Below are 27,682 nucleotides of genomic sequence, written 5' to 3' on the forward strand. Positions count from 1 at the left end.
AGGGGGAGAGGGGAGTAGTTAGGTGGAGGGGGAAAACCGAGATATAGAGTGTGAAGAACAGTCACACCTATCCGTATATACAGATATCGGAAGTGGTGACAGGTGAGACGATCGGGTCGACTCTGTCTGTCTTTTGGGGTAGGTGGTTGGCAAATGGTCGAGGTAAACTAAAAACGAAGGAGTCATGAGCCGGCCGGCCCGAGAGAAAAGGGAGAAGGAAAAATTAAAGATCTTTTGTGATATCAGGAGTAGAGGGGTTGGAAAAGAGAATGGGGTTAGCCATGGGGCCATCCCTGTTTAAACAATCCCATAGGGTGAGGGTAAGGAAAGGTGTAGGAGTCATATGGGTAGGAGGTAACATTGTACGTTTAAAATGGGACTTGAGAGTGAGGTATCGATAAGAGGTAGAGGTAGGGTGGCAACAACCTTTTAATATTAAAAAATTGAATACACATTGATGCCCTGAAATATATATTTATCTTCCCTCTTTCTTTTTCTTGTCCCATTGAAATATAATGAGATAATCTGTATCGAGAGTACTAAGAGGAGGCATTGTGGGAATATCCCCAAATTCGTGGGTTGGGCGAGTGAGAGAGAGAGAGAGGGGAATGGTGTGGCCCGGTCCTTGCTGCTTAGGAGAAAATATAGATGGGCTTTTGGGATTAAAACCATGAGTGTTATGTGTAAGGGGCATAATAACCCAAGAGAATTTGTATAAGGACACCAATCTAACATAGGTTGGGGCAATTTGAAAGGTGTATGTGTAGTTTGTTCATGATGTCCGTTCCCTCATCATTTTGAGGGTCTCCTCTTTTGTTTGTTGGGGTTTTTTTTTTTTTTTTTTTTTTTTTTTTTAACCTTCCCCTCTCTCTCCCACGGAACACACTCTGAAAATAGGATCTAATAGCAGGGTATACATCTACCAGGGTATAGTACGAGTGTATCGAGTAAGAAAATAAATTGATCCTCCAAGACTTAATACATAGATCCCTAACACTATAGGGAAAAAAAAAAGGGGACTAGAAAATTATTCTAAAATAGGGTGGATGGAGGCGTGGCAGTCTCTGTTGTGTGGATTACAGAGTAGGATGATGGATAAGTCCATTTGCTGAGTTTGATCGTGTGGTGCAAAGTACATTACCCATCCTTGGTTACGGTCATGAGATGTAAGCGTCTGGAAGTTGTAGGTCCAGGTGGTTCCACTGGTGTAGATCTAGACCTCCGTTCCTGTGTTAAGCAAAATCTGTTGGGAAGAGCAAACGGGGGGGGTATAGGGAAAGTGCACATGGATAGTTGGAGAAAGCGGAAAAGTAAGAGAAAAGTTAAGGTGGGGCGAGGAAAGGTACTGGAGGGCCCATCAAATCAGGTAGCGGTGCTTTACTCTTGTCTTGGTCGACGATGCACTGGGGAAGCCGTGGGGCTCAGGAAAACTTGGCTCCTTTGGCGGTTGGAAGATTCGCTGCCCGGTGATGAAGCTCTGGTACGTCTAATGAGGAAGTCATCCCTCTCAGGAACTGCATCCATTGAGGTCGCTCTTCGTAGCCTTTGAGTGCTGAGAGGTCTGTACCAATCGGGCAGATCAATGAACGGTATGTTCAGCGTACTACAAAAATTTGCAAGTTCCTCCGGAACCCTGAGGTTGGCTGTACGTCCGTTTGCCGAAGCGGACAGGCAGAACGGGAATTTCCAACGGTACTGGATATTTCTAGATCTGAGAGAGTCCAGTAAAGGCCGTAGGTCTCTTCTGCATTGCAGGGTTATCGGAGAAAGATCCTGGAAAATCTTTATTTCCGTGCCGTGGTACAGGAGAGAGCGTCTATCTCTTGTCCTCCTAAGGACGTCTTCCTTTAGTTTGAAATTGATCACGCAGCAGATGATGTCTCTTGGGGGGTCAGCGTCCCTTGGTTTGGGTCTTAGGGCTCTGTGAAGACGCTCGAATTCAATAGGGGTTTCAGGAGGTCTTCCCAGGACATCATTAAAGATGGCGGCGGTGGCTCTCGTGATTTGGGTTTGATCTACCGACTCGGGGAGGCCTCTTACCCTTAAGTTATGGCGCCGCCCTCTGTTGTCGAGGTCCTCCAGTTGTCTCTGCATGTCTCTGAATTGTGCATCATGGGAATGCATCGTGTCGGTCAGGGTTTGAATGGATCCTTCTTGCACTGAGACTTTTTCTTCAACCTCTGTCACTCTTAGATTGATAGAGGATATTTCACCTTTTAATTCAATCACTGCCATGGCTAGGGAGGCCTTCAGCTCGTCTGCGATGGCGCGGAGATCCGGGAGGGTGACATAAGGTGGCGGAGGAGGGGGGGTATTAGTCGGTGCCTGGGTGTCCATGGCTGAGGGTGCAGGTGATGCTTGCTCTCTTGTATTGGGGGGAGAGGGGGTTCCTCGGGTCACATCCGCGTAGGCCCGATCTGGAGCCGGGGCCTCGCGTAGTGTCTGCGGCTGGCGGAACAGGTCCGGTATGCTGCGGGTGCGTCCGGGCGTCAAATCTCTCGGCGAGCGGGATCGGGAGGGGGAGGAATGGGTGCTGGATCTACTCATCCTTCCAGGGTGTATGACAGGGGAAAGATCGCTCTTCTTGAGGCTAATTTCTCTCGAGCCGGCCGGGAGCTAGGAGATTAGGCGGCCATCCACGATCAGCGCCAAGCCACGCCCCCCCTCCTCATTTTGAACTCTTAACCAAACCCATAAAATGAGTTAATACCTCTTAACCTCCTTTCAGCAATTAATCCTCACCTTATCACTTAACCTAATTCGATTAATATGCATTAATACTTAACTCAAAATGAGACCCCCAAACTAACAATAAAGCACCTAAAAAAAAAAAACTGCAACACCTAGCTATCCAAACAGTAAACTAACCCCAAAGGCTACACCAAAGGCTCACAGTTCTGCAGTAAAAAGGTAATCAGGCAAGAATTCTGCTGTGAAGAATTTATCATTGGAGTAATCTTTGCTGGGTCTAAGCAGTTGGGAAATGTGCGATTTGCCTCTGCTGTTGGTTTTGGTTTTGAAGGAACAAGCTCCTATGCTTTAGTACTCATCTTTCTTGCACTACTTGGTAAACTGCTGACCAGAAACAAATATGGACATTTCAGGCATTCCTATACTTTGGTGAATACCCATTTGTTCTAGATCAGTGACTAGTAGAAAAACAAAGATACTAGCTCTGCCTTGGAGCCTGCATCCTCAAACTTAGGCTCCTTTCACACACTATGTCCGTCAAACGGACTCTGCTTTTCTCAGCGGCTGATCGAGCCGCCGATCCCCCGCTGAGCAGGAGAATGACAGCTGTTCTCCGTGCTGTGTGCGGAGACACAGCTGTCACAGCCCCATAGATCTCTATGGGGGAATCAATTGGGAACGGACCGTCGGTCATCCCCAGGTAGGAAGAAGAACCAACGGCACAGCGTCGATTTTGGAAAGTTTATCGTCCAACCAAACTCCTGCAGAGTCTGCATCGTGACGAACAGGTCTGACACCAGACCCTGGTTGGTTGCAGACCGAACCAGAATGTCGTCCAGATACCCCAGGACAGAGATGCCCTGGGCTCTCAACAAAGCCAGAACCGGTGCAAGCAACTTAGTGAACACCCGTGGAGCCGAAGCGAGCCCAAAAGGCAGCGCCACGAATTGGTAATGATCCTCCGCAATGGCGAATCGAAGGTACCTCTGGTGACCCTCGAAAATGGGGATGTGAAGATACGCATCCTTCAAGTCGATGGAGGCCATGAATTCCCCCGGAACCAGGGCAGCCACCACCGACCGCAGGGATTCCATGCGGAACTTGCGAACCCGCACAAAGCGGTTCAGAGCCTTCAAGTCCAGAATCGGACACACCTTGCCCTCCTTCCTGGGCATGGCGGACAGATTGGAATAGAACCCCCGAAATCTGTCCCGATGAGGTACCGGAACCACTACTCCCTGAGCCCGCAGGTCCCGCACCGCCAGGTGCAGATCCCGCAAACGCTCCGGAGACAGTTGAAGATGTGAGGAAAAAAATCTGCTCTCCGGCCGAGAGAGAAACTCGATCTTGTAGCCAGATCGAACGATTTCCTGAACCCACCTGTCCCGAACACGGGCCAGCCAGGGTTGAAGAAAACCGAGCAAGCGTCCCCCCACCCCAGAACCGGGTGAGGGCGCCCCTTCAGGCCGCATTGTTATGGGCAGCGGATCCGGACTGGCCGGACTTCTGCTTACCTGTCCACGGCTTCTTCTGGGAGCCTTGGCCTTTGAACGGCTTACCCTTATAGTGCGACCGAAAGGCACAAAAGGAACCCTGAGAGGCGCAGCCCACCGCACTCACACACCAGCACAAGCCGACCCCCACAGGGAAAAGCACAAACTCAGGCAAGGATTCAGGACAGAGAGGATAAAACCTGCAGAGACCACCGCTGCTGCTGCTGACTCGATCAGTGCGCCCAGGAGAAGAGGAAGTGATGCAATACAGGGCGCTCTATTAAAGCCTATGGAGGGCTACAAGAAAATGGCCGCCTGCAGTGCCAGCATGAGGCCGGAGCGATCGCCGCCAAAATGGCGGCACTTGGCGCCGAAAACGCCGCTCCCGCCCACAGTGAAACACCAGTACACATGCAGTACAGTAAAAACAATGGCGGACCGCAGCAGCGGTCGCCGCAAGTATGCACAACATGATCCACATCTTCCCCCGCAGCACACAGCCTGTCACACAGTAAAAGACAGCACACATTCTGACACAGAGACAGTGCAGTATAGCCCCCCTCCTTGCATTCCACAGAGTGCAGCTAAGACAGATAGGGAGTGCAACAGTGTGAACAGGGGCAGGGTTACAGTCCCAGACTGACACCCCCCAAACAGACAGGTCCCCACACAGATACACTTACCTCCTAAATGGCGTGGGGAACCCGCACAAGCAATCAAGCCACTGCACATGGGACAGGGAGAGTCGCAGCCAGGACGCAGGAGGACTGCGGAGCGATACCGCAAGGCGTCCAGTGAGGTAGCCACCTCACCTAGCATCCCGGGAGCAAACAGTCGTTCATTGTGCCAGGAAAAATACCTGACTGAACGCTCGATGGCAGGCTGGGAAGCCACTGACCCACAACCTGCGACCAGGGGGGTCAGCCTGAGACCCAGCCCGCATGATCCTCTTCATCAGAAGAACTAATGCTGACAAAAGTAACAGCTAAGTAAAGAGAGAGAAAAAAACTCAAATAAAATCAAAAAAAAGAGAAAAGGCCGAGACAAAATGCCCCAGCATTGAGACATCCAGCTACTCCTGACAAGCTAGACATTGAAACTGAGGTATGGATACAGGAAGTAGGAGGGTATTGACTGAGGGGACCACCCCCTGGGGGTGGGATATGTTGAAAGCCTTAATATTGACATATTCTGTTGCCTAGCTACTCCTACGGAGCAAAGGTCATAACCCCATTGTGACGAATATGAAGAGGCGGCGACTGTCGGAGGACGTAAAAGAAATAGGGTTTCCATCCGTCCAGATTTGACAGATCGAATCAGGTGTCAGCGGACATGTCTCCGCTGACATCCGATGCCCCATCAGATCCGCCAAAAAAACGAACAGGCGGATCTGAACGGTCCGCCTGTGTCAAAGGGGCCTTATACTTCCTATCAAGTTCCTGACTAAGCTTTTGGTGCCACCAGATAAAGCGTTTTCAATATACAATCACCAGCAACTTTATTAGGTACACCTTGCTAGTACTGGGTTGGATCCCTTTTGCCTTGAGAATTGCCTTAATTCGTCATGGTATAGATTCAACAAGGTGTTGGAAACATTCCTCAGAGATTTTGGTCCATATTGACATAATAGCATCACGCAGTTGCTGCAAATTTGTCGGCTGCACATCCATGATGTGAATCCCGTTCCACCACATCCCAAAGGTGCTCTATTGCAGCGTCCTCAACTCCAGTCCTCAGGGCCCACTAACAGGCCAGATTTTAAGTATTACCTTGGGGTGTATTACCTTGGATGCAGACTAGAGTACTGCAATCACTGAGCAGCAAATTATATCACCTGTGATTTCAGTTATCTTGCAAACCTGGCTTGTTAGTGGGCCCTGAGGACCAGGGTTGAGGACCACTGCTCTATTGGATTGAGATCTGGTTACTGTGGAGGCCATTGGAGTACAGTGATCTCATAGTCATGTTCAAGAAACCAGTGGTGAGATGGTTTGAGCTTTGTGACATGGTGTATTATCCTGCTGGAAGGAGCCATCAGAAGATAGGTACACTGTAGTCATAAAGGGATGGGCATGGTCAGCAACAATACTCAGGTAGGCCGTGACATTTAAACAATGTTCAATTGGTACTAAGGGGCCCAAAGTGTGTCAAGAAAATATTCCCCACACCATTACCTGAACCACCGATACAAGACAGGATGGATCCATGCTTTCATGTTATTTACGCCAAATTCTGACTGTACCATCTGAATGTCGCAGCTGAAATCAAGACTTATCAGACCAGGCAACGTTTTTCTAGTTTTCTCTTGTCCAATTTTGGTGAGCCTGTGCGAATTGTAGCCTCAGTTTCCTATTCTTAGCTGACAGGGGTGGCACCCGGTGTGGTCTCTGCTTCAAGGTTCAATGTGCTGTGCGTTTAAAGATGGTATTCTGCATACCTTGCTTATAATGAGTGGCTATTTGAGTTACTGTTTCCTTTCTATCATCTCGAACCAGTCTGCCCATTCTCCTCTGACATCAACAAAGCATTTTCGTCCACACAACTGCCGCTCACTGGATATTTTCTCTTTTTCGGACCATTCTCTGTAAACCCTAGAGATGGTTGAGCGTGAAAATGCCAGTAGATCAGCAGTTTTTGAAATACTCAGACCCGCCCGTCTGGCACCAACTACCATACCCATGTTCACTTAAATCCCCTTTCTTCCCCATTCTGATACTCGAGTTATACATCAGCAATTTCGTCTTCACCATTTCTAGATGCCTAAATGCATAGAGTTTCTACCATGTGATTGGCTGATTGGCAATTTCTCTTAACAAGCAATTGAACAGGTGTACCTGATAAAGTGGCCAGTGAGTGTATTTTTATGGATAACCAAACTAAAAGACCAAAAAAAAAAAAAAAAAACCCACTACTGGCCTTGCTCAATACTTTTGCTGTCAACATCAGATTCCTGCACTGGTAGTTCACAGGGTCCCAGCACTAAGAACAAATTAAAAATCTGCCACTTACATTTAAATACTATATGCCCTGCACTGAAGTGCTTTTCTAAGGCCCCTTTCACACGGACGTTCTGTATGTCCGTAAATCACCCCATCTGTTTGCGGGTGATATACGGACATAATGCATGTCAATGGGATTGCAGATTTAGCATTTTCCAGTTTTAGTAAATCAGCCCCACAGTGGCAAAACTTAAATAAAACTTAAGTAAAGCTTAAATTGCAACAGTTGTGTTTAGGATGAGGTTAGATTTCCCCATCATGATCCTGAGAGTGATAACAACCCAAGTAAAGGGGTCCCAGGGACTAGCTACAGGAGGCAGTCCCATTGAAAGCAGGTTCCCGCAGGTAATTGAAGCAACTCGCATGTTATAGCTATATGGTGATTACCTGTGAGTGATCAGCTCTGGGTGCCTTAACCACTTTACCACTAGAGCATTTTGCTGTCTTACGTCTGGGCCACTTTTTGCGATTCGGCGCTGTGCAAATTTAACTGACAATTGCGCGGTCGTGCGACGCCGTACCCAAACGAAATTTACGTCCTTTTTTTCCCACAAACAGAGCTTTCTTTTGGTGGTATTTGATCACCTATGCGATTTTTACTTTTTGCGCTATAAACAAAAAAATGAGCGTTTATTTTGAAAAAATAACAATATTTTTAACATTTTTTTTATATGAAATTCCCCCCCCAAAAAAAATGTAAAAATCAAATTTTTTTAAAATTAGTGGCCAATTTGTTTTCTGCTACATATGTTTGGTAAAAAAAAAAATCACAATAAGCGTATTTTGATTGGTTTGCGCAAAAGTTATTGCGTTTACTAACAAAGGGAAAGATTTTTGGTGTTTTTTTTTTTTTTAACGCGTAATGGCAGCGATCTGCGATTTTTTTTACGGGACTGCGACATTGCGGCGGACAGATCGGACCCTTGACTGACATTTTTGACACTTTTGGGGGTACCAGTGACATTACTGCAGTAATCAGTGCTATATATTATGCACTGTTACTGTAAAAATGACACTGGCAGGGAAGGGGTTAATTTTATTGGAGAGGGAGGGGTTAATGTATGCCTGGTGCTTACTGACGTGTGGGGGGGGGGGGGGAGGTGACTGTGTGACACAAGGACAGATCCAGGGTTCAGCTATGCTGAACCCTGCAATCTGACCCTGCCTGTCACTTGGGAGATCCGCCCGCTTGTGTTTACACAGGCGGGCGGATCTCCACACTAGATCCCTGACGATCGGGGAAGAGCAGAGGCGATCGCCGCTGCTCCTCCCCTGGCCCGACTACCGCTGTGACTGAAAACAGCGGGAGCGAGCCTCCGGCGGCGCGCGCGCCACCCACAAGGGGAGTGTCTGACGACGTAGTACTACGTCGTCAGACGATAACGAGCCACTTTGCCGCAGTAGTACTATGGTACTCAGCGGTAAAGTGGTTGTAAGTCCTCACATATACCCGAAGGAAGCGAATAGCCTCAGATGATACACAAAGATAAAATATATAATAAATAGGAATAGGGCATTACAGGTCCTCTTTATGGAGAGATATGGGGTCGATAAGACCCCACATCTCTCCTCCAAGCTGGAAAGCCTAAGATAAAAAAAAAAAAAAAAAAACACAACAACACACACAACGATCTCGGGCTTTCCAGCTGAACACATGGCAGTGTTTACAACTGCTGGGGCCGGACGTGACGTCATAACGTTGCACCCGACCTCCGAGGAGTCATAGAGATGGTCAGCTCTATAGTAGACTTCCTTCTTCGGCTCGCCAAATGCAGGGGCGAGCTGGTAGAAGCAATGGGCCGCCGTCTGTGCAGAAAATAGCCGGCAAAAAAAAAAAAAAAAAGATATCTGAACATTGCCTGTAGCTGCAGGCATCATTTAGATATCTCCACTGCAAGCCTAGGACGTTCTTTGCCGTTCAGCAGTATGGAAGTGGTTAAATTCCATGACTGAGGTTTACAATCACTTTAAGCGATTTACAAGTTGTGCAAAACCTGAAACCTGAATGAGTACAGAGTTTTTCATTTACCGTGGCTTCAGTAGGAGACCACTGAAGATCTTCCACCGATTTAGTATGGCCAGTGAATGGTCGTTGGTCAACATGCCAAGTTCCTCCTTCTTTAGGGTTCCATAAATGGATGTTTTTGTTACAATCGCCAGTAATCAACCTCCCTGAAGAAAGAAAAATACATTTACCAAAAGGAAAGATAGATGGTAACCATACTGAGATTTGCTGAGCATTTAGGAAATCAAAGAAGCTAAATTGTACATTTGAAGGAATATACAGTAGCCTCCTAAAAGCATACAGAAACCAATGAATGTAGCCAATATATATACCCGTAATGCTCTCATACCTGGTTAATAGGCTCTGATTAGAACTAGAAGACACTTCCAGATGCCAAGTCAGCTTTCTGTCATGGTGGGCTCTGGAGGCCACTGAGACAAAGCTGACCCAGCCTGCTACTTGGAGGTATACAGGTGCGCCTCATAAAATTAGAATATCATCAAAATGCTAATTTATTTCAGTAATTAAATTCGAAAAGTAACGCTCATCTATTTTATATAGATGTGTTACACACAGATATGATATATTTCAAGCATTTCTTTCTTTTAAGTTTCATGATCATGGCTTACAGCAGTGGTTCTCAACCTTCCTAATGCCATGACCCTTTAATACCAGTTCCTCATGTTGTGGTGACCCCAATTATACAATTATTTTTGGTGCTACTTCATAACTGTAATTCTGCTACTGTTATGAATCGTAATGTAAATATCTGATCTGCAGGATGTATTTTTATTGTTACAAATTGAGGCAGGGGATGCGGGCATGGTGCAGGAACTGCAGGGGCCACGGGCATGGTGCAGGAACTTCAGGGCTGTGGGCATGGTACAGGAGAGGCAGGGCTGCGGGCATAGTACAGGAGAGGCAGTGCTACGGGAGAATGCCCGCAGCACTGCATCTCCTGAGGAGATGCAGGGGCTGTGGAGGGGTCTCACTTACCGTTTGGTGAGGCGCCTTGCATTTAAAAATGGCGACGCCCGGCGCCAACACGTCACTGCGCATGCGCCGACTGCCTGGGAATAGCCAAGCATGTACGGGCTTTCCCGAGTGACAGCAGCGCATGCGCAGTGTACCTGTTGGACCAGCTGCAGCCACTTTTTTTTTCAGGTGACGCGGTGCGTTCCCTGCCTAAGACCATTGGAAATATGTGTTTTCCAATGGTCTTAGGCAACCCCTGTGAAAGGGTCGTTCGACCCACAGGTTGAGAACCGCTGGCTTACAGCTAGTGAAAGCCCAAAACTCAGTATCTCAGAAAATTTGAAGACTACATGAGACCAAGGAAAAAAAAAAAAAAAAAAAGACTTAATACAGAAATATTCAGTGTAATTACTGAAAAGTATGTTCCTGTACAGTATAGTATGCATTAAATAATTGGTGGGGCTCATTTTGCATGAATTACTGCAACAATGCAGCGTGGCATGGAAGCGATCAGCCTGAGCCCAGGTTGCTTTGATAGCGCCCTTCAGCTTGGTGGGTCTGGTGTCTCTGATCTTCCTCTTGACAATACCCCACAGATTATCTATGGGGTTTAGGTCAGGTGAGTTTGCTAGCCAACAAAGAACAGCGATACCATGATAATTAAACCAGGCATTGGTACTTTTGGCAGTGTGGGCAGGTGCCAAGTTCTGCTGGAAAATGAAATCAGCATCTCCATAAAGCTGGTCATCAGAGGGAAGCATGAAGAGCTCTAGAATTTCCTGGTAGAGGGCTGCGCTGACTTTGGATTTGATAAAACACAATGGACCAACACCAGCAGATGACATGGTTCCCCAATTCATCACGGACTGTGGAAAATGTTTCATTTTATTTGGAAATCAAGGTCCCAGAGTCTGGAGGAAGAGTGGAGAGGCACAAAATCCAAGTTCCATGAAGTCCAGTGTGAAGTTTCCACAGTCAGTGATGATTTGGGGAGCCATGTCATCTGCTGGTGTTGGTCCACTGTGTCAGAGAGGCGGGCTGATGAGGTCACAACTTCTGCCAATATTATACAGGAAGTCTCGGCTTAAACTCAGAACACAGTGCGGTATGCTGTATGTATGCTACATGCAGTTTATACTGCACATCCAGTGGCCTCACATATTAGGGAGAGACATAGTTTGGGCCAAGCTGGCCAAAATGAACTAACTATGCAAAGTGTATCAAACGTCGGAGTTCAGCTTTAACTGTCAAAATGGCTTAGGATGACAAGGTGGGAGGTTGCTACAGGTACGTGATGGTACCCCTAAGTGCTTTCACTTCATACTGGCAGCAATTTGCTGCCCTTCACCCATGGTGACACGGTCTTCAAATTATTATTTGTGAATGAGCAAACATATTCACGTGTGAACACACTTTTCTAGTTATGGTTGCATTTAAAAAGTAACATGTTACTATTCCGTTTGTTGACAATTCCCTTCAAGGTCTTCCTATACACTGCTCTAAGATAAATGCAGTTCCGACCAATAACAATGGGCACTATGTAACGGGCTTAATGGTTAAAAAAAAAAAAGAGGTCACGTTAAAACAGCAAACTGTCTTGTATATGTTTGAGTTGGATGCAAAGCACTTTTCCTGTTGTCCCTACCTGCTGTCTTTAGAGACCAATCCATGGCAAAGCCTTCAGTCATGTGACCAGAGAACGAGAAGACTGGTTTAATCTTGGCTTGTTCTTCTTTCAGAAATGTAGCCAAGGTCTGGGGGTCCGATACGGCTGCCAACTGCTTCTGCAGATCATAGATTTCCACCTGACCCTTCTCTGACCAAACAGCAGCTACAGGGGTGTCCAGCAGCGTAGTGACCTGTGAAAGAAGCACATTGTCCAGTTACTTAATCAAGTATGGCAAAAAGCAACATTAGTAGCTAGATTACTAGATTTGTAAGATATTCAAGCACTTTTTTCCTCAGAGGTGGAGCTCAGTGTTGTTGCTACAGAGAAAGCACAACTTCACATGTGCAGTCTTTGAATAGGAACAGGGCTTACTCCTGTGCCAACAGCTGTAGCATCCTGTAACCAGGACAGGATGGGCTTCAGGGAGGACCAATATGGCCTATAGGTATGCAACAGTGCATTTGCATCTACTGGGGACCCTTACCTAAATGGGCTGTTTAATGCAAAAAGTTCAATATTTATAAGTTTAGCTTTGTTTTAGCTCTTTCCTGGACAAAATGAGCATTACATTCTTCATCAGCTGTGTGAGGGGGCACAACGATTATTGCCTGGAATTAAACATTTAACCACTTCCCGCCCGCCCTATTACAAAATGACGGCGGGAATGTGGTTGTGTTATCCTGACCGGACGTCATATGACGGCGGCAGGATAACACAGCTCTGGGCGCCCCCTGCATCTCCGATCTCGGTAAAGAGCCTCTGACGGAGGCTCTTTACCATGTGATCAGCAGTGTCCAATCACGGCTGGTCACATAGTAAATAGGAACAGCCGTTGAGCAAAGGAGCGCCGATCGGCGGCTCCCCTGACGGGGGGGGGGGGGGGGTCGGCACTGGTAATCAGATCATTGATTACCAGTGCAGACCCTCGGGGGGGGGGGGGATGCCACTGGATCCACCAGGGATGCCCACTATGACCCCAGGGATGCCCACTATGACCCCAGGGATGCCCACTATGGCCACCAGGGATGGAAATCAGGGCTCAGGGAGCCCTCCATTGCCCTCCCCATCAGTGATGCCCACCAGTGTCCTCCCTATCAGTGCTGCCCACAAGTGCCCATCATTGCCATCCTTTAGTGTCGCCCACCAGTGCCCATTATTGCCCACCAGTGCCGCCTATCAGTGCCCATTAGTGCCATCCATCAGTGCCACCTATCAGTGTCCATCAGTGCCGCCTATCAGTGTCCATCAGTGCCGCCTATCAGTGCCCAGCAGTGCCGCCTATCAGTGCCCAGCAGTGCCGCCTATCAGTGCCCAGCAGTGCCGCCTATCAGTGCCCAGCAGTGCCGCCTATCAGTGCCCAGCAGTGCCGCCTATCAGTGCCCAGCAGTGCCGCCTATCAGTGCCGCCCCATCAGTGCCGCCCCATCAGTGCCGCCCCATCAGTGCCGCCCCATCAGTGCCGCCCCATCAGTGCCACCCCATCAGTGCCACCCCATCAGTGCCACCCCATCAGTGCCACCCCATCAGTGCCACCCCATCAGTGCCTGTCAGTGCAGGAAAAAACGTATTTATTTACAAAATTGTATAACAAACAAAAAAACTTTTTTTTTTTTTTCAAACTTTTCGGTCTTTTTTTTATTCGTTTAGCAAAAAGTAAAAATCGCACAGGTGATCAAATACCACCAAAAGAAAGCTCTATTTGTGGGGGGAAAATGACATAAATTTGGTGTAGGTACAGTGTTGCATGACCGCGCAATTGTCATTCAAATTGCAACAGCGCTAAAAGGGGAAGATTGGCCTGGGCAGGAAGGGAGGGAAGTGCCCAGTATTAAAGTGGTTAAAGTGTTATTAAACCCGCAACTGTAAAATCAGTCTGTATAAAACGGAGTAAAGCATGTTTGTCATACTCACTGTGGAACCTAAGGGGTTAATCCTCAGCATTGTGTATAAAAAAAAAAAAAGCTGTTTGATCCTGTATGCACAGATCCTCCTCTTCTTGCATTGTCCCCATAACATGTCCGGATAAGACAGTTACTGGAGTCAGGCTGCACATGCTCACTTTGGCGTGTCTGTTTTTTTTTTCAGCGAGAGTGTTCGTGATCAGCACCGGGCCAATCAGCACTGTCCAGACAGAGGGTCAGGGGTCATGCATACTGATAGAACAGCCAGTGCAGTATGAAAATTCCTCCTATAAGCTTTAACCAGGCACTGATAGAAGTCACAAGTATACGGCTGATAATAAAAGGTGTTTAGCAGTTTAGATTTACTAAAATAATTGCATTTCCATGTACTGTGGGAGACCAGATATAGTGAATGCAGGGTCCTGGGTTTAGTAACACTTTAAGGCAAACCAGTCAATTGGGCTTGTTTTTCTCTTAACAAAAAGACAAACTTGAGTATCAGGTTTTTCTGTTATTTATGTGAAAGAATGTTTATCCTCAAATTATTCCTTTAGGTGCCTTTCACACGAACGATCCGATCAGATCCACCTGTCAGTTTTTCAGGCAGACCTGATTGGATGCTCCATGCATCCCTATGGGGCAGCGGATGTCTCCGCGTACACTTACTGCTATCCGATCCAATCCTGTCCGTCAAATCCAGACAGATGGAAACCCTATTTTCCATCCGTCTGGCAGATCGGAACGTCCGTTCTCATCAGATTCCCCCATAGAGGACAGCAGGGATCTGACAGCTCCGTCTCCACACACAGAGCGGAGATGGAGCCGTCATCCACCTGCTAAGCGGGAATCGGCGGATCGATCCCCCGCTGAGCAGAACAGAGTCCGTCAACGGAACGGACAGGTGTTAAAGGAGCCTTAATCACATTCATTGCATACACGTGCAACCAAATTTCCTGAGCGGTCTGTGACCTGAACAGAAAGTAGAGGTGAAGATTCCGGAATGAGGTCAAAGACATCAATAAAAAAAGTGACAGAGGTTCTATCCCTTACCCATTATACCAGAAAATGCTTTGGTGTGTTCTGGAGTCCCATTGAAAATAAATGGCAGCAGCCCCAAATCACAAGCACGTTGCGGTTGTTCAAAACCACGCTGAACTTGGTTGAATAATGCATTGACGACTTAAGCCAGCCATAGACGGTTCAAATCTCGGCAGGTTCAACATGGACCAGCTGAGATTAGATCCATGTAGGGGCAGGCTGACTGATCGATCAACTTGGGTACAACTAGCATGTTGAATTTTTCATGTGATTATTGCCATCAGCTATAGTCACTAGCAATAATCACTGTGTGTTCTCCAGGCAGGGATGGCTCCCTGCTCCACCACCGCTGGGAGAACACAATAGCTCTGCACTGTCTGTGTTGATAAGGAAAACACCCATTTTTCTTTACTGCATACGGTGGTTGTAGAAAAGAAAATCGTACCATCTATGGCAGGCTTAAGAGTCAAAGAAGAAAACTGGACAGATGCAACTTTCACATCACCCAATTTACCGACCTTGTATATATATTAGAGGAAACGACAGGAGTCTGTGCTGCCCAATGCAATCAATTCATTTCCATCATTTTCAAGGACAACCTGAAGTTAAAGCGGTAAACCTCATCATAAAAAAAAAAAATTGTGCCCCAGACCGTTTAACTCATAATGTGCTAGAATGCATCACATACTAGCACATTATAACACTCAATGGTAACAGGCGCTTAAGTCACATATTAGACCAGAGTCCATGGGAGTACAAAAGTCATTAATGGCATAGGGGAAGAGAAAGTCCACCATATAGGGCAGCCATCCAGAAACCAAAAGCCAGGGGTTCCACAGGGCTAAAAACAAAGACAGACAGAGGCGCCTCTAAGTGTAGACTTTTTTATAACAAGTTTAATGAATAAAATTATACACTCACATTTGTAAGCATATATTCATGCCCATAAACAAGGTTCCAGCATGGGGAGGTGAACATCATCCGGTCCTAGACATCCATCCTAGCTGGAGCCGAGATCTCCGCGCCGTGGCCGGCTTGTATGGCAGGATGAAAACCGGGAAGTAGGCTCAATTTATTAGCTGACAGCGAGGCTTGGTAGCTAGTCCAACGAAGATGACGTCATCTGCATGCGACGCGTTTCCGAGCGTGCGTGGTTTGCCGTGAAGGAGCACGTCTGCCCCTCCCCCAGGCAGCACGCACGCTCGGAAACGCGTTGCATGCAGATGACGTCATCTTCGTTGGACTAGCTACCAAGCCTCGCTGTCAGCTAATACATCGAGCCTACTTCCTGGTTTTCATCCCACCGTACAAGCCGGCCACGGCGAGGAGATCTCGGCTCCAGCTAGGATGGATGTCTAGGACCGGATGATGTTCACCTCCCCATGCTGGAACCTTGTTTATGGGCATGAATATATGCTTACAAATGTGAGTGTATAATTTTATTCATTAAACTTGTTATAAAAAAAGTCTACACTTAGAGGCACCTAGCACATTATAACAGACTGACCTGCCTGAAACTAAGCCCTCCAATGGCACGCTGTCACCCACTGAAGCGCTTTATCTTCCCCCGGTCTTCTTTCCGTGTTTGTGAGTTTTGGCGATATGAATGTCTGAGCCAGCGATGACATCAATCCTGTGGACGCAAACGGGAGTCGCTGTTTACGGCGCAGCCCTGGAGGTCGGCATAGGTATGCTGTTCCTTCAGAGCGCATGCGCTGGTGACGTCGCTGGCTTCATTTAAAGTAAATACCTTCTAAACAGTGCACGTTTAGGAGATATTTACTGAACCCATAGGTAAGTGTTATCAGCTTATCTATAGAATCATTCATGGGGGTTAACACCCAATTTAAAAATAAAAATCAAATTACTTGGTGCAAACCATTTGGAATAAGACAACTATTTTTTTCTATAGTTTTTACAATCAAGACTCCATTTTGGTCAACAAACCACCTTTAAAAACAGAATATAAAGAGACTTCATATTTACCCGAACACGGTTAATGCCTCCATAATGTGGGATCATAGCAAGCTCCAGTTGTGGCTTTTTCTCCTCCTCATCCTCATCGTCATCTTCGCTCTCACTGCTCTCAGAATCTGAGCCCTCTTTCTTCTCTTTGCTGGTTCGGTGCAGGTTGTGCATCTTCATTACCAACAACCTAAAATACACAATATTGTAAGCTCCAGGTGTAAAAACAGGCGTTTTATTCTGTGACAACTGGAAAATTTTGGTTTTCCCATCAAAATGTATCCTGGTAACATTGCTTGCCAAGACGAATCGAGAATGCAAATCTACCTAGTGACACAGACTGCTATAAAAACTTGACCGGACTCTCTAGCTAAAACAAAACCAAAAAGCTACATTTACACTTTCAAGCCAACATCATCCAAAATCCAGGTATGTCAAGGTTGGGCTAGGATCACTGGATTGAACAACCTGTCAGTTTCATATATTGATCAGAGACTATTGATCAAAGACTATCCAATAGAATGTGTGTCTGCCCCCATACCAGCACCATAACTATGGTGTCCTTAATCTGCTTCTACTATGCAATGAAGACCCCATTAGGGCATTGTGACACGATTTTCCTCATTGTGAAGCAACTACCGCAGAAGCTGGAATTCTGCTCAATTCTATCCCTTCAACAAGAAATCTGAGAACAGTTGACTGCAACGGAGCAGCAAAACACAAGTCATTTAACTTGCTATAATAATACGTCTAAACCTCCAACAAATCCGAAAGACAAGGGTATGCCCTGTTTTAGTTTAGTGGATGGAGAAAACAATTCTTTTTTGTCCCAGTGTGCATCCAGGCCCTTAGATTTACAGCATTGGTACAGCCCAAGATTACATAGGCATTCACCTTGTTTAGGTACTCTCCTGGCCTTGTTTTCCAAGCAAAGATTTAGAATCTTGGCTGATAAGCATTAAAGTGATATTAACCATCTCCTGTCCAGCCACTCTGTGTATGGCACTAGAGAGCATGCACCGGTGGCCAATGTGGGGGGGGGGGGGATGTACCAGTATGCCCATTCTCATCTACGCTGCTCCCATCCGGCTGTATATACACAGTGGCTGGACGGGCGCAGCGTTGATGAGGGTGGGCATACTGGTACATCCCCCCCCACATTGGTCACTGGTGCTCTAGATCAGTGGTCCTCAACCCTGCCCTACAGGGCCCACTAACAGGCCAGATTTGCAAGATAACTGAAATACATCCCAGGTGATATCATTTGCTGCTCAGCGATTGCAGTACTCTAGTCTGCATCTCCCCAAGGTAATACTTAAAAAATCTGGCCTGTTAGTGGGCCCTGAGGACCGGAGTTGAGGACCACTGCTCTAGATCATGCAGAAGCATGATCTGTGACGGCTTTGTCCCCTAGACACAGCACTGATCATTGTACTGGGCCGCTGTGAGTGGCCCGGGTACCATGTGATCGTGGTGACCAATTACAGAGATCACAGTTACAGTGATCGCTGATTACTACTGAAGCCTTGTTTACTACTGTAGGAGCTCTGTAATTGGTCACAGCAATCACATGGTACTAGGGTCGATCCCAGCAGCTCTGCATAATGTGATAGTTGTGACCAATCACAGTAGTAAACAAAGATTTCATGAATGAAGCCTTTGAACAGTTTTACAGATTGCTTATTGTAGTGATGATCACCTAAAAAGCAATCAGTATTAAAAAAAAAAAAAGTGCCCCTGATCTCTGACACGCCAGTCATATTGTCCCTAATCACCGACACGCCAGTCATATTGTCCCTAATCACCGACACGCCAGTCATATTGTCCCTAATCACCGACACGCCAGTCATATTGTCCCTAATCACCGACACGCTAGTCATATTGTCCCTAATCACCGACACGCCAGTCATATTGTCCCTAATCACCGACACGCCAGTCACATTGTCCCTAATCCCCGACACGCCAGTCACATTGTCCCTAATCACCGACACGCCAGTCACATTGTCCCTAATCACCGCCACGCCAGTCACATTGTCCCTAATCACCGCCACGCCAGTCACATTGTCCCTATTCACCGCCACGCCAGTAACATTGCCCCTAATCACCGCCACACAAGGCATATTATTCCTGATCACCGCCACACCAATCACATTGTCCCTGATCACCGCCAAACCGGTTACAGTGTCCCTGATCTCTGACACACCAGTCATATTGTCTGTAATCATTGCCACGCCAGTCATATTGTCCCAGATCACCGCCACACTAGTCCCAGGGTCCCTAATAAAAAAAAAATAAACAAAAGTTACAGTGTCCCCGATTTCTGACACACCAGTCATTATCTGTAATCATAGCCACACCGCTCATATTGTTCCTGATCAACTTTCAAATATAAATATACCATAGTTTGTGGACTTTATAACTTTCACACAGACTAAATAATATACACTGATTTTAGCCTAAATTAATGAAAAAAAAAAAAAAAAGATTTGCAACATTTTAACAAAAGAAAAGGTTTTTTTAAACCCATTGGTGATTAAATACAACCAAAATAAAGCTCTGCCTCCAAAAAAAAAAAATTAAGATAATTGAATTTGGGTACATTGTTGCATGCAGAAGTAATTATTTGGACTTGAAGTGGTTAAGCCATTATTTTTTATGCAGATAGCAGGGCTTACATGCTCTTGCTATTCTTTTTCAAATTTTCTCATTTGTGCTGACTCTTCTAACTGTGAGCAGGTCAGGCTGGATGGCTTCAGTTATGCCAGTGACCCCTGTGCCTTCCAGTACCTGTGGAGTTTCTTCAGAATCTCCCCTTCATGTGCACTCCTGTTTAGAACTACAATCTTTTGTGTAGCCAGTCCCAGTGCTGTACATAGCAAGTGCAAGAGACACAACCAAAGCCATGCCTCTCCCCCCCTACAGTGGCGAATGACAGCAGCTCCCAAGCTTTGGTTCGGTGTCTCTTCCTCTGCCTGTGTGTGCGGTGCTGGGACTGACTGTATGCAAGATATTAGTCCTAAACAGGAGCGCACACAATGTGGAAACTCATGTGAGATTTCACAGATCATGGCATGCCAGTCATATTGTCCCTAATCACCGCCACGCCAGTAATATCGTCCCTAATCACCGCCACGCCAGTCATATTGTCCCTAATCACCGCCACGCCAGTCATATCGTCCCTAATCACCGCCACGCCAGTAATATCGTCCCTAATCACCGCCACGCCAGTCATATCGTACCTAATCACCGCCACGCCAGTCATATCGTACCTAATCACCGCCACGCCAGTCATATTGTCCCTAATCACTGCCACGCCAGTCATATTGTCCCTAATCACCGCCACACCAGTCATATTGTCCCTAATCACCGCCACACCAGTCATATTGTCCCTAATCACCGCCACGCCAGTCATATTGTCCCTAATCACCGCCAGTCATATTGTCCCTAATCACCGCCACGCCAGTCATATTGTCCCTAATCACCACTACGCCAGTCATATTGTCCCTAATCACCACCACGCCAGTCATATTGTCCCTAATCACCACCACGCCAGTCATATTGTCCCTAAACCCCGCCACACCAGTCATATTATTCCTGATCACCGCCACACCAATCACATTGTCCCCGATCACCACCGTACCAGTCACATTGTCCCCGATCACCACCGTAACAGTCATATTATTCCTGTTCAAGCGTGGCTCGAACATGGTCAGAAAAGCAAACATGGAGGAGAAAAACTGAAAGAGATTAGTAAGAGCATGTAAATCCTGTCATAAAATAGAAGATGAAAAAGATGCGCTGGCCTATAATCAATCACAGCTGCTGCACCTGAAGCTCCCTGAACACCGGGAGAAAAATTATTCAAGTGTATAAATGAATTTGGTGCGCTGTCATGAAATAAAGTAAAATAAAGTGAATTCACACAGGAAAAATACATATGAATACGTATGAAGTGCACATCTATCAATGGCCAATATGTGACCATACATTTATATAATGCAAACGTTTTTGTGCATTTTCACTCTCTTGCACTATATAAATGTATGGTCACATATTGGCAATTGCTATAAAAATCCTGTAATAAGCAACAAAGAAAAAAAAAAAAAAAAAAACCTGGCTTGATTACCTCTTTGCCACTTCAATAACGGGCACTTTTATCCCCTTCCTGCCCAGGCCAATTTTCATTTTTTTAGCGCTGCCGCACTTTGAATGACAATTTCGTGGTCATGCAACACCATACCCAAATTACATGGTTATTTTGTTCACACAAATAGAGCTTTCTTTTGGTGGTATTTAATTACCACTGGGTTTTTTATTTTTTTGCGAAAAAAAAACGAGAAAAAAAAACGTGTTTTTTTCTTCATTTCTGTTAAAAGATTTTGCAAATAATTGTTCATAAATTTAGCCCAAAATGTATTCTGCCACATTTTTTTGGTGAAAATACCCCAAATCACCAGTGCAGTACAGCATCATCATACAACTGGTGTGGCCGTGATCAGGGACACTGACTGGTGACAGTGCAAAAAAAAAAAAAATTAAACAAATAAATGAATAAAATAGGAAATAGAAGTGGACATTTTTTTTTAAGTTTTTAATTATAATTTTTTTTTTTTTTTCCTTAAGAGCCCATTCACATTAGCGCGACTTGTCAGCCTGACAAGTCGTGCTCCCTCGCGATCCATTGACCGCTACAGGACCCGTTCTAATAGGAGCGACACAAGTCACTCCGACTTAGAAAAAGGGTCCTGTACTACTTCGGGGCGACCTCGGAGCGACTTGCATAGACTTCTATTATGTGAAGTCCCTGCAAGTCGCTCCGAAGTCGTGGTGCAATGTAATGCACAAGTCGCCCCCGAAGTAGTAAGGAGTCGTGTCGCGCTAATGTGAACCGGCTCTAACACACTGACCAGAGCAATAAAATGTTACCATAGTAACATTGTACACCTCTGGGGAGGTGATCAGGTCTTATTTTTTTGCACAATAGGTTTGCTTATAGCAGTGGATTACATTGTTATACACAATTTTACTGAATCAAACTGAATCATTCAGTCTGTTTTGTTGTAATTGCTGTGATTGGTCAAAGCTAATCACATGGTACAGATGGGGTGTGATTGGCCCTTTCTGTACCATGTGATAAAATTTACCAACCACAGCTAGCAACACAATTGTACACAAAAAGATGGCATGAAAGGAAGCCATCCATTGTGTACAACTGTCATGTGATCTGCTGCGATTGGTCACGGCGGTCACATGGCACTGGCAACTCCGGTACTCCGATTGGTCATTGGCCGTGTCCCGTAGACAAGACTGGTGACAAATTGGGCCGCTACGCATCCCCATCAGCGCTTCCTGACAGGACGTCATAGGATAGCAGATTGACGCCCGGTCGGGAACTGGTTAAACAGCGGCATGCACGTTGAAATAGATGGCTTTAAGTCTTAAACAAGGATCAGAAAGCAATAAATCACGGCATTACCTGTTGCTTTGAGCGGTGTCAGACTGAGTTCCAGCACAGAGAAATAGAGTCAGAGGGTAGTCTGAACGGCCGTCTCCTAAATTATCCAGAATGACATCAAAACTTAAACATGGTGCACCTGAAAACAAGAAGAATATATTAGAAGAGAAACATGAGAGGATCCTTGGACTTGTGTCTGTTTACACCCACCTACCTCCTATCTGATCTGGTCAGCTAAAAACAAACAGAAGGGGATCTGTTCTCCATGTAGGTGGACTGAATCAGGGACAGTCAGGTATAAAACGGAGAGTGGAGTCCATTTACACCCGGCTCACATAGAGCAGAGTGGGCTCTGTCCGTAAATCAAAGCAATAAACACATTCCAGGCGCTCCTGGGGTGCCTATAGGACGATGGAGGGCGAGGCTCCCCAGCGATTGTTTAGCCAACAAGCATAGGAAGATACAGATACGAGTACATGAGAATGGCAGAGCATAAACATAATGGGATGCAAAGGATTCAAAGGCCAGGTGGACATCCAGTAAAAAAGAAGGGTTAACAATTTATTGGTAAGGAAAGAAGTACATGAATTGCTTACAACACCCTGGACTGGACCACTGACACAGATGAGAGGTCAATCTCCAGGGACCGCCGATCGGTGTGTATGCAAAGCCATAAACCAGCCGGGCAGGGATGGAATTACTCCGCTGTAGTTCCGGTATGGTGACGTCAGCCAGACAGGCGCCGCATGCGGGGAAACAACCAGGAACCAGGGTGGAACGCAAACTATAGTGTTGCCATGACTACATGTTTCGCGCCATGCGCTTTATCAAGTCGTGTGAAGGAATAGAAACGGGAGGATTTTAATCTCCCTGGAGACTGACCTCTCATCATCAGTGTCGCTCGCTGTCGGTGCCCTTGTCTACTCCAGTCCAGGGTGTTGTAAGCAATTCACGTACTTCTTTCCTTACCAATAAATTGTTAACCCTTCTTTTTTACTGGATGTCCACCTGGCCTTTGAATCCTTTGCATCCCGTTATGTTTATGCACTGCCATTCTCATGGGCTCTGTCCGTGTCTGCTCTTCATGAGGGGACAGTGACCCGTCACCCGCCCATTCTGCTCTGATCAGCAGGGGATCTGTAAGCGGATCCCCTGCTGATCGGACTGGGAACCGCCCCATGAGAAAGGGGCCTTGAATTCCGTTTTTTTTTTTTTAAAGACACCCAGGTGATTTATGCAATAATGTGCTAGTATGCACCACATAGTAGCACATCATGGCATGCTTGCCTGTGAAACCAGCCCTCCAGCGCTGCACTGTCAGCACTCCAGCTGGTCCCAGGCCCTTTCATTCTTTCACCTGGGTTCCCTCTCTCCAGCCACTTGAATAGCATGGCCACTATTACATCACTCCTGTAGGTGCTGTAAGTGTGGTCCGAGCTGCACATGCGTGGCTCAGAATTAGTGACACATTAAAATTTTAGGCGGCCAAAATTATCGGCCGAAAATAGGGTTTTCAGCATTGACCTGAAAGAAAAAAAGTGCCAATAATGGCTGCCGAAAACACCCGCAATTTTACCCTGCTTATAATGTGTTTTTTATAAGTCATGCGACTCAAAAAATGCATCAAACGCAACACAGGTGTGTTTTTAATGCATTACTGTTGCATTTTCAATGCATTTCAAGGAGGAGGTGCGTTGCCAAATATGCAGCAAGCAGGATTTTTAACACCGCTTAAAAAAGGTGCAGATAATGGCTAACAAAGTCATATTTATTTAAATTCATGATATTATGTAAAAAGTCAAATACATTACAATTATAAAAAAATATATATATCTACTTTTTAAAAAACAGTCAGTTTTGGTTTCGACCACGTGCATTCTGAATTTTCGGTTTTGGTACTGAAACTTTAATTTCGGCGCACCACTACTGGTCAGGAGAGGCATTTTCGCCCAACATCCGATCGGCCGATTGTCGGCTTGTTAGTATGATGCTTCCGACAACCGACTGCGACTTTTCGGCCGAACAAAATCTGGTGTGCATGCTATAAAATTTTTGTTGGCCGTCAACAGAATGGCCGATTGTTCTTCAGTCAGTACAGATTTCGGCAGACAAAAATGTGATGAGCAAGACTGGGCATGCTCAGAGAAGAAAAAACACACGGAAAGTAGACCAGAACATGACATCACTTCTGAAGTTGGTTTTTGTTGGCCGATAAAATTCGTGTGCAGTCTAGAGCACATTTTAACCAACACAACAACACTGGACAAAAGACGGCCGATCGGTCGGCCAACAATCGTTGCGTGTGTACGAGGCATTAGTCCTGTAAAGCCCCGTACACACGTACCGATCGTCGTCATACAAACGTTCGTCTTTTCTCCCCGGGATGTCGATGTCTGTTGAAAAGTGCAAAGACAGCACAAGAATTTTGTCCGCCGACTTCAGCTGACTGCAGAAGTGATGTCATGTAATGGTTAACTTTCCCTGTGTTTTTTCTTTTCTGAGCATGCCCAGTCTTGCAAATCTGCGGTCTGTCGGCTGATTTCTGTACTGACTGGCGAACAATTGTCCGTTCTGGTGTCGGCATACAAAAATTTTTATGTTTGCAAGAAAGACTCTTGTCCGCGGATTGTGTGCAGACAGCTGTCGGAGGCACCATACTAACAAGCATACAATCGTCAGATCTTTCGTCCGCCGACGTTTGTATGACGACGATCGGTACGTGTGTACGGGCCTTAAATTCAGGAAACCTATTATAGCCCAAGCAGTGAGGTGTGCTAAAGCTAGCCACACACAGCTCCAATGTGAGCCAACTCCTGCTGCATGGGACAAAATCTGAGCAGATTGTGACCCTGATCGACAAACATTGATCAGGGTGACAAAAACATCAAGAAAGCTGGGTGGAAAACTGTCAGCTGAACAATAACAGTATCCTATCAGATGAAGTCACTGTTCAGGTTTTCAGACAGCCGCATGTGCAGGGTACCGGATTCTGACCTGGTAACAGCCTCTTGGTAGTCCCTGTGCAGCAGAGCAGCATATTTGTCGCCCCCACCATGCTTCCTGGGCCCAGAGCTGCCACCTGCAGCCTGGGACAGAGCCACCGCATCCCTTTAAAACCAAACACATATTAAATTATACAGGTTCTGTGTCTGATTAAGGTGGTAATTAGATTCAGTTAGTGAATTAGCTGCTTTAAATTAGCCTCAGAACCTGTGTAATTCACATGTGTTCACATGTGTTCAGGTTTAAAGGGATAAGGTGGCAACATAGAGGGGAGGAATACCAGTGAATGTTCGTTCGCTGATCTCCCTTATCTAGTATGTGCCTCGAAGCGATGCATTTTAAATCACTTCTGGCTTCAACTGTCACTTTCCTGCTGCGTCGATGAGGTAGAGATCATGATATCCCCGACCCACACCTCTAGTTCGTCAAATCAGAGAACACCCTGTATTCATTGAGAAAAATACAATGGGTTCTGGGAATGGTGCCTGTGCTGAGTGAACGATCCCCTGTGTTCACTGTGCAGCTGCTTGACACAGGACAGAGAATACAATGACAATCGCTGTAATAGCAATGACTACTACAGAGATTTCCAGGGGATAAGCTTCCAGCGGTGATCGAATTTCAGCTTCCAAAAGGGATCAGCTTCCAGAAGGGGGTCAGCTTCCAGCTTCCAGAAGGGGGTCAGCTTCCAGCTTCCAGAAGGGGGTCAGCTTCCAGAAGGGGGGGGTCAGCTTCCAGAAGGGGGGGGTCAGCTTCCAGAAGGGGGGGGTCAGCTTCCAGAAGGGGGGGGTCAGCTTCCAGAAGGGGGGGTCAGCTTCCAGAAGGGGGGGGTCAGCTTCCAGAAGGGGGGGGGTCAGCTTCCAGAAGGGGGGGGGTCAGCTTCCAGAAGGGGGGGGTCAGCTTCCAGAAGGGGGGGGGTCAGCTTCCAGAAGGGGGGGGTCAGCTTCCAGAAGAGATCAGCAGTGATCAGCTTCCAGAAGGGGGTCAGCTTCCAGAAGGGGGGGGTCAGCTTCCAGAAGGGGGGGGTCAGCTTCTAGAAGGGGGGGGTCAGCTTCCAGAAGGGGGGGGGTCAGCTTCCAGAAGAGATCAGCAGTGATCAGCTTCCAGAAGGGGGGGGGGGTCAGCTTCCAGAAGGGGGGGGGTCAGCTTCCAGAAGCGATCAGCTTCCAGAAGGGGGTCAGCTTCCAGAAGGGGGTCAGCTTCCAGAAGGGGGTCAGCTTCCAGAAGGGGGTCAGCTTCCAGAAGGGGGGGTCAGCTTCCAGAAGGGGGGGTCAGCTTCCAGAAGGGGGGGTCAGCTTCCAGAAGAGATCAGCTTGCAGAAGGGGGGGGGGGTCAGCTTCCAGAAGAGATCAGCAGTGCTCAGCTTCCAGAAGGGGGGTCAGCTTCCAGAAGAGATCAGCAGTGATCAGCTTCCAGAAGGGGGGTCAGCTTCCAGAAGAGATCAGCAGTGCTCAGCTTCTAGAAGGGGGGTCAGCTTCCAGAAGAGATCAGCTTCCAGAAGAGGGTCAGCTATGTATGGCATGTGTATATTTACATTGATCAGAGGTGCACCAATGTAACTGTACAACACAAACCATGCCTGGAGCTCAGCTGTAAAGATCTCCAGAAAAGTACACTGTCCCTGAATGTATGGGTCAGATGTCAGTGTTATGACAATAATCCAGGTAACCCCCGGTCACATTGTATGAACGGTGTGCTGTGCCCTTACCTGTCTGTGCCTGATGATAGAGAATGTAGGCATCATGGTCCATCACCAGCTCCTCTCCCTCCTGCAGGGGCTCCACCCCGGGTAAGTACACTCTCTCCGGACCCATGTCTTTCTCTTCCTCCTCATTCTCCTCCATGATCTCATCCTCCTCTTCCTCGCTCTCTGTCCCCTCCATGTCTTCATCTTCCCCCCGTGCGGGATCTCTCCATGTGGGTTCCCCTGTGTCCGCCATGATGGGAAAGGGAAAGGGAAAGCGTCACTTCCTACGGCTTCAACTAAGGGCAGCGTCCGCCGGAGTTTTTTTTTTTTTTCTTTGTTTTTTCTTTTTTTTTTTTGTCAATAATCTTTATCAACACGCAGTCATTGACTGTAAAGGCTGAGCTAAGCCGCAGCATTACACACAATAACATGATTGTGTAGTTTTCTCTGTTCTGTGGGTTGTTCTGGGTATGGGGGGAGATGTGAGTGAGGGGAGCAATCATGTCAGAGCCTGAGGAGAGGAGCAGGTACAATATGAAGAGCAATAAAGTACCAGAAATATTGGCCAGGGCTGTGTGTTGACAGGACTTATCAGGAAATAGGTATAAGCCCTTGTTCACATTGGAGCGATTTGTCATTCTAGCCTATTGCCGGTGTTCCGTGAGAATTACCTACCCTGTGAGAATTACCTACCCCTCGTCACTTCCGGCCAGAAGCATCTGAGCAGCGCAGCAGTGCGCATGCTCAGAGCGCCGGATACCTAATGGCAGAACAGAGGAGCTTACTAGTGCGCATGCGCACT

General features: G+C 46.8%; 1 protein-coding gene across 1 annotated transcript in view; it reads right to left on the reverse strand.

Moving 5' to 3' along the window:
- Window positions 1-27,143, reverse strand: part of GRWD1 (glutamate rich WD repeat containing 1) — a 42,515-nt gene extending 15,372 nt beyond the window's left edge. Inside the window, exons 1-5 of the mRNA XM_082273075.1 lie at window positions 26,902-27,143; window positions 22,212-22,329; window positions 16,757-16,925; window positions 11,809-12,022; window positions 9,213-9,355 (exon numbers count right to left, since the gene is read on the reverse strand). Coding sequence (XP_082129201.1) covers window positions 9,213-9,355; window positions 11,809-12,022; window positions 16,757-16,925; window positions 22,212-22,329; window positions 26,902-27,133 — 876 coding nt within the window. The 5' untranslated portion in view covers window positions 27,134-27,143. The remainder of the gene's footprint in view (window positions 1-9,212; window positions 9,356-11,808; window positions 12,023-16,756; window positions 16,926-22,211; window positions 22,330-26,901) is intronic.
- Window positions 27,144-27,682: the final 539 nt, after the last annotated feature.

Source organism: Pelophylax lessonae, assembly GCF_965119305.1.
Source record: "Pelophylax lessonae genome assembly, chromosome: 12".
Classification (NCBI taxonomy): domain Eukaryota; kingdom Metazoa; phylum Chordata; class Amphibia; order Anura; family Ranidae; genus Pelophylax; species Pelophylax lessonae.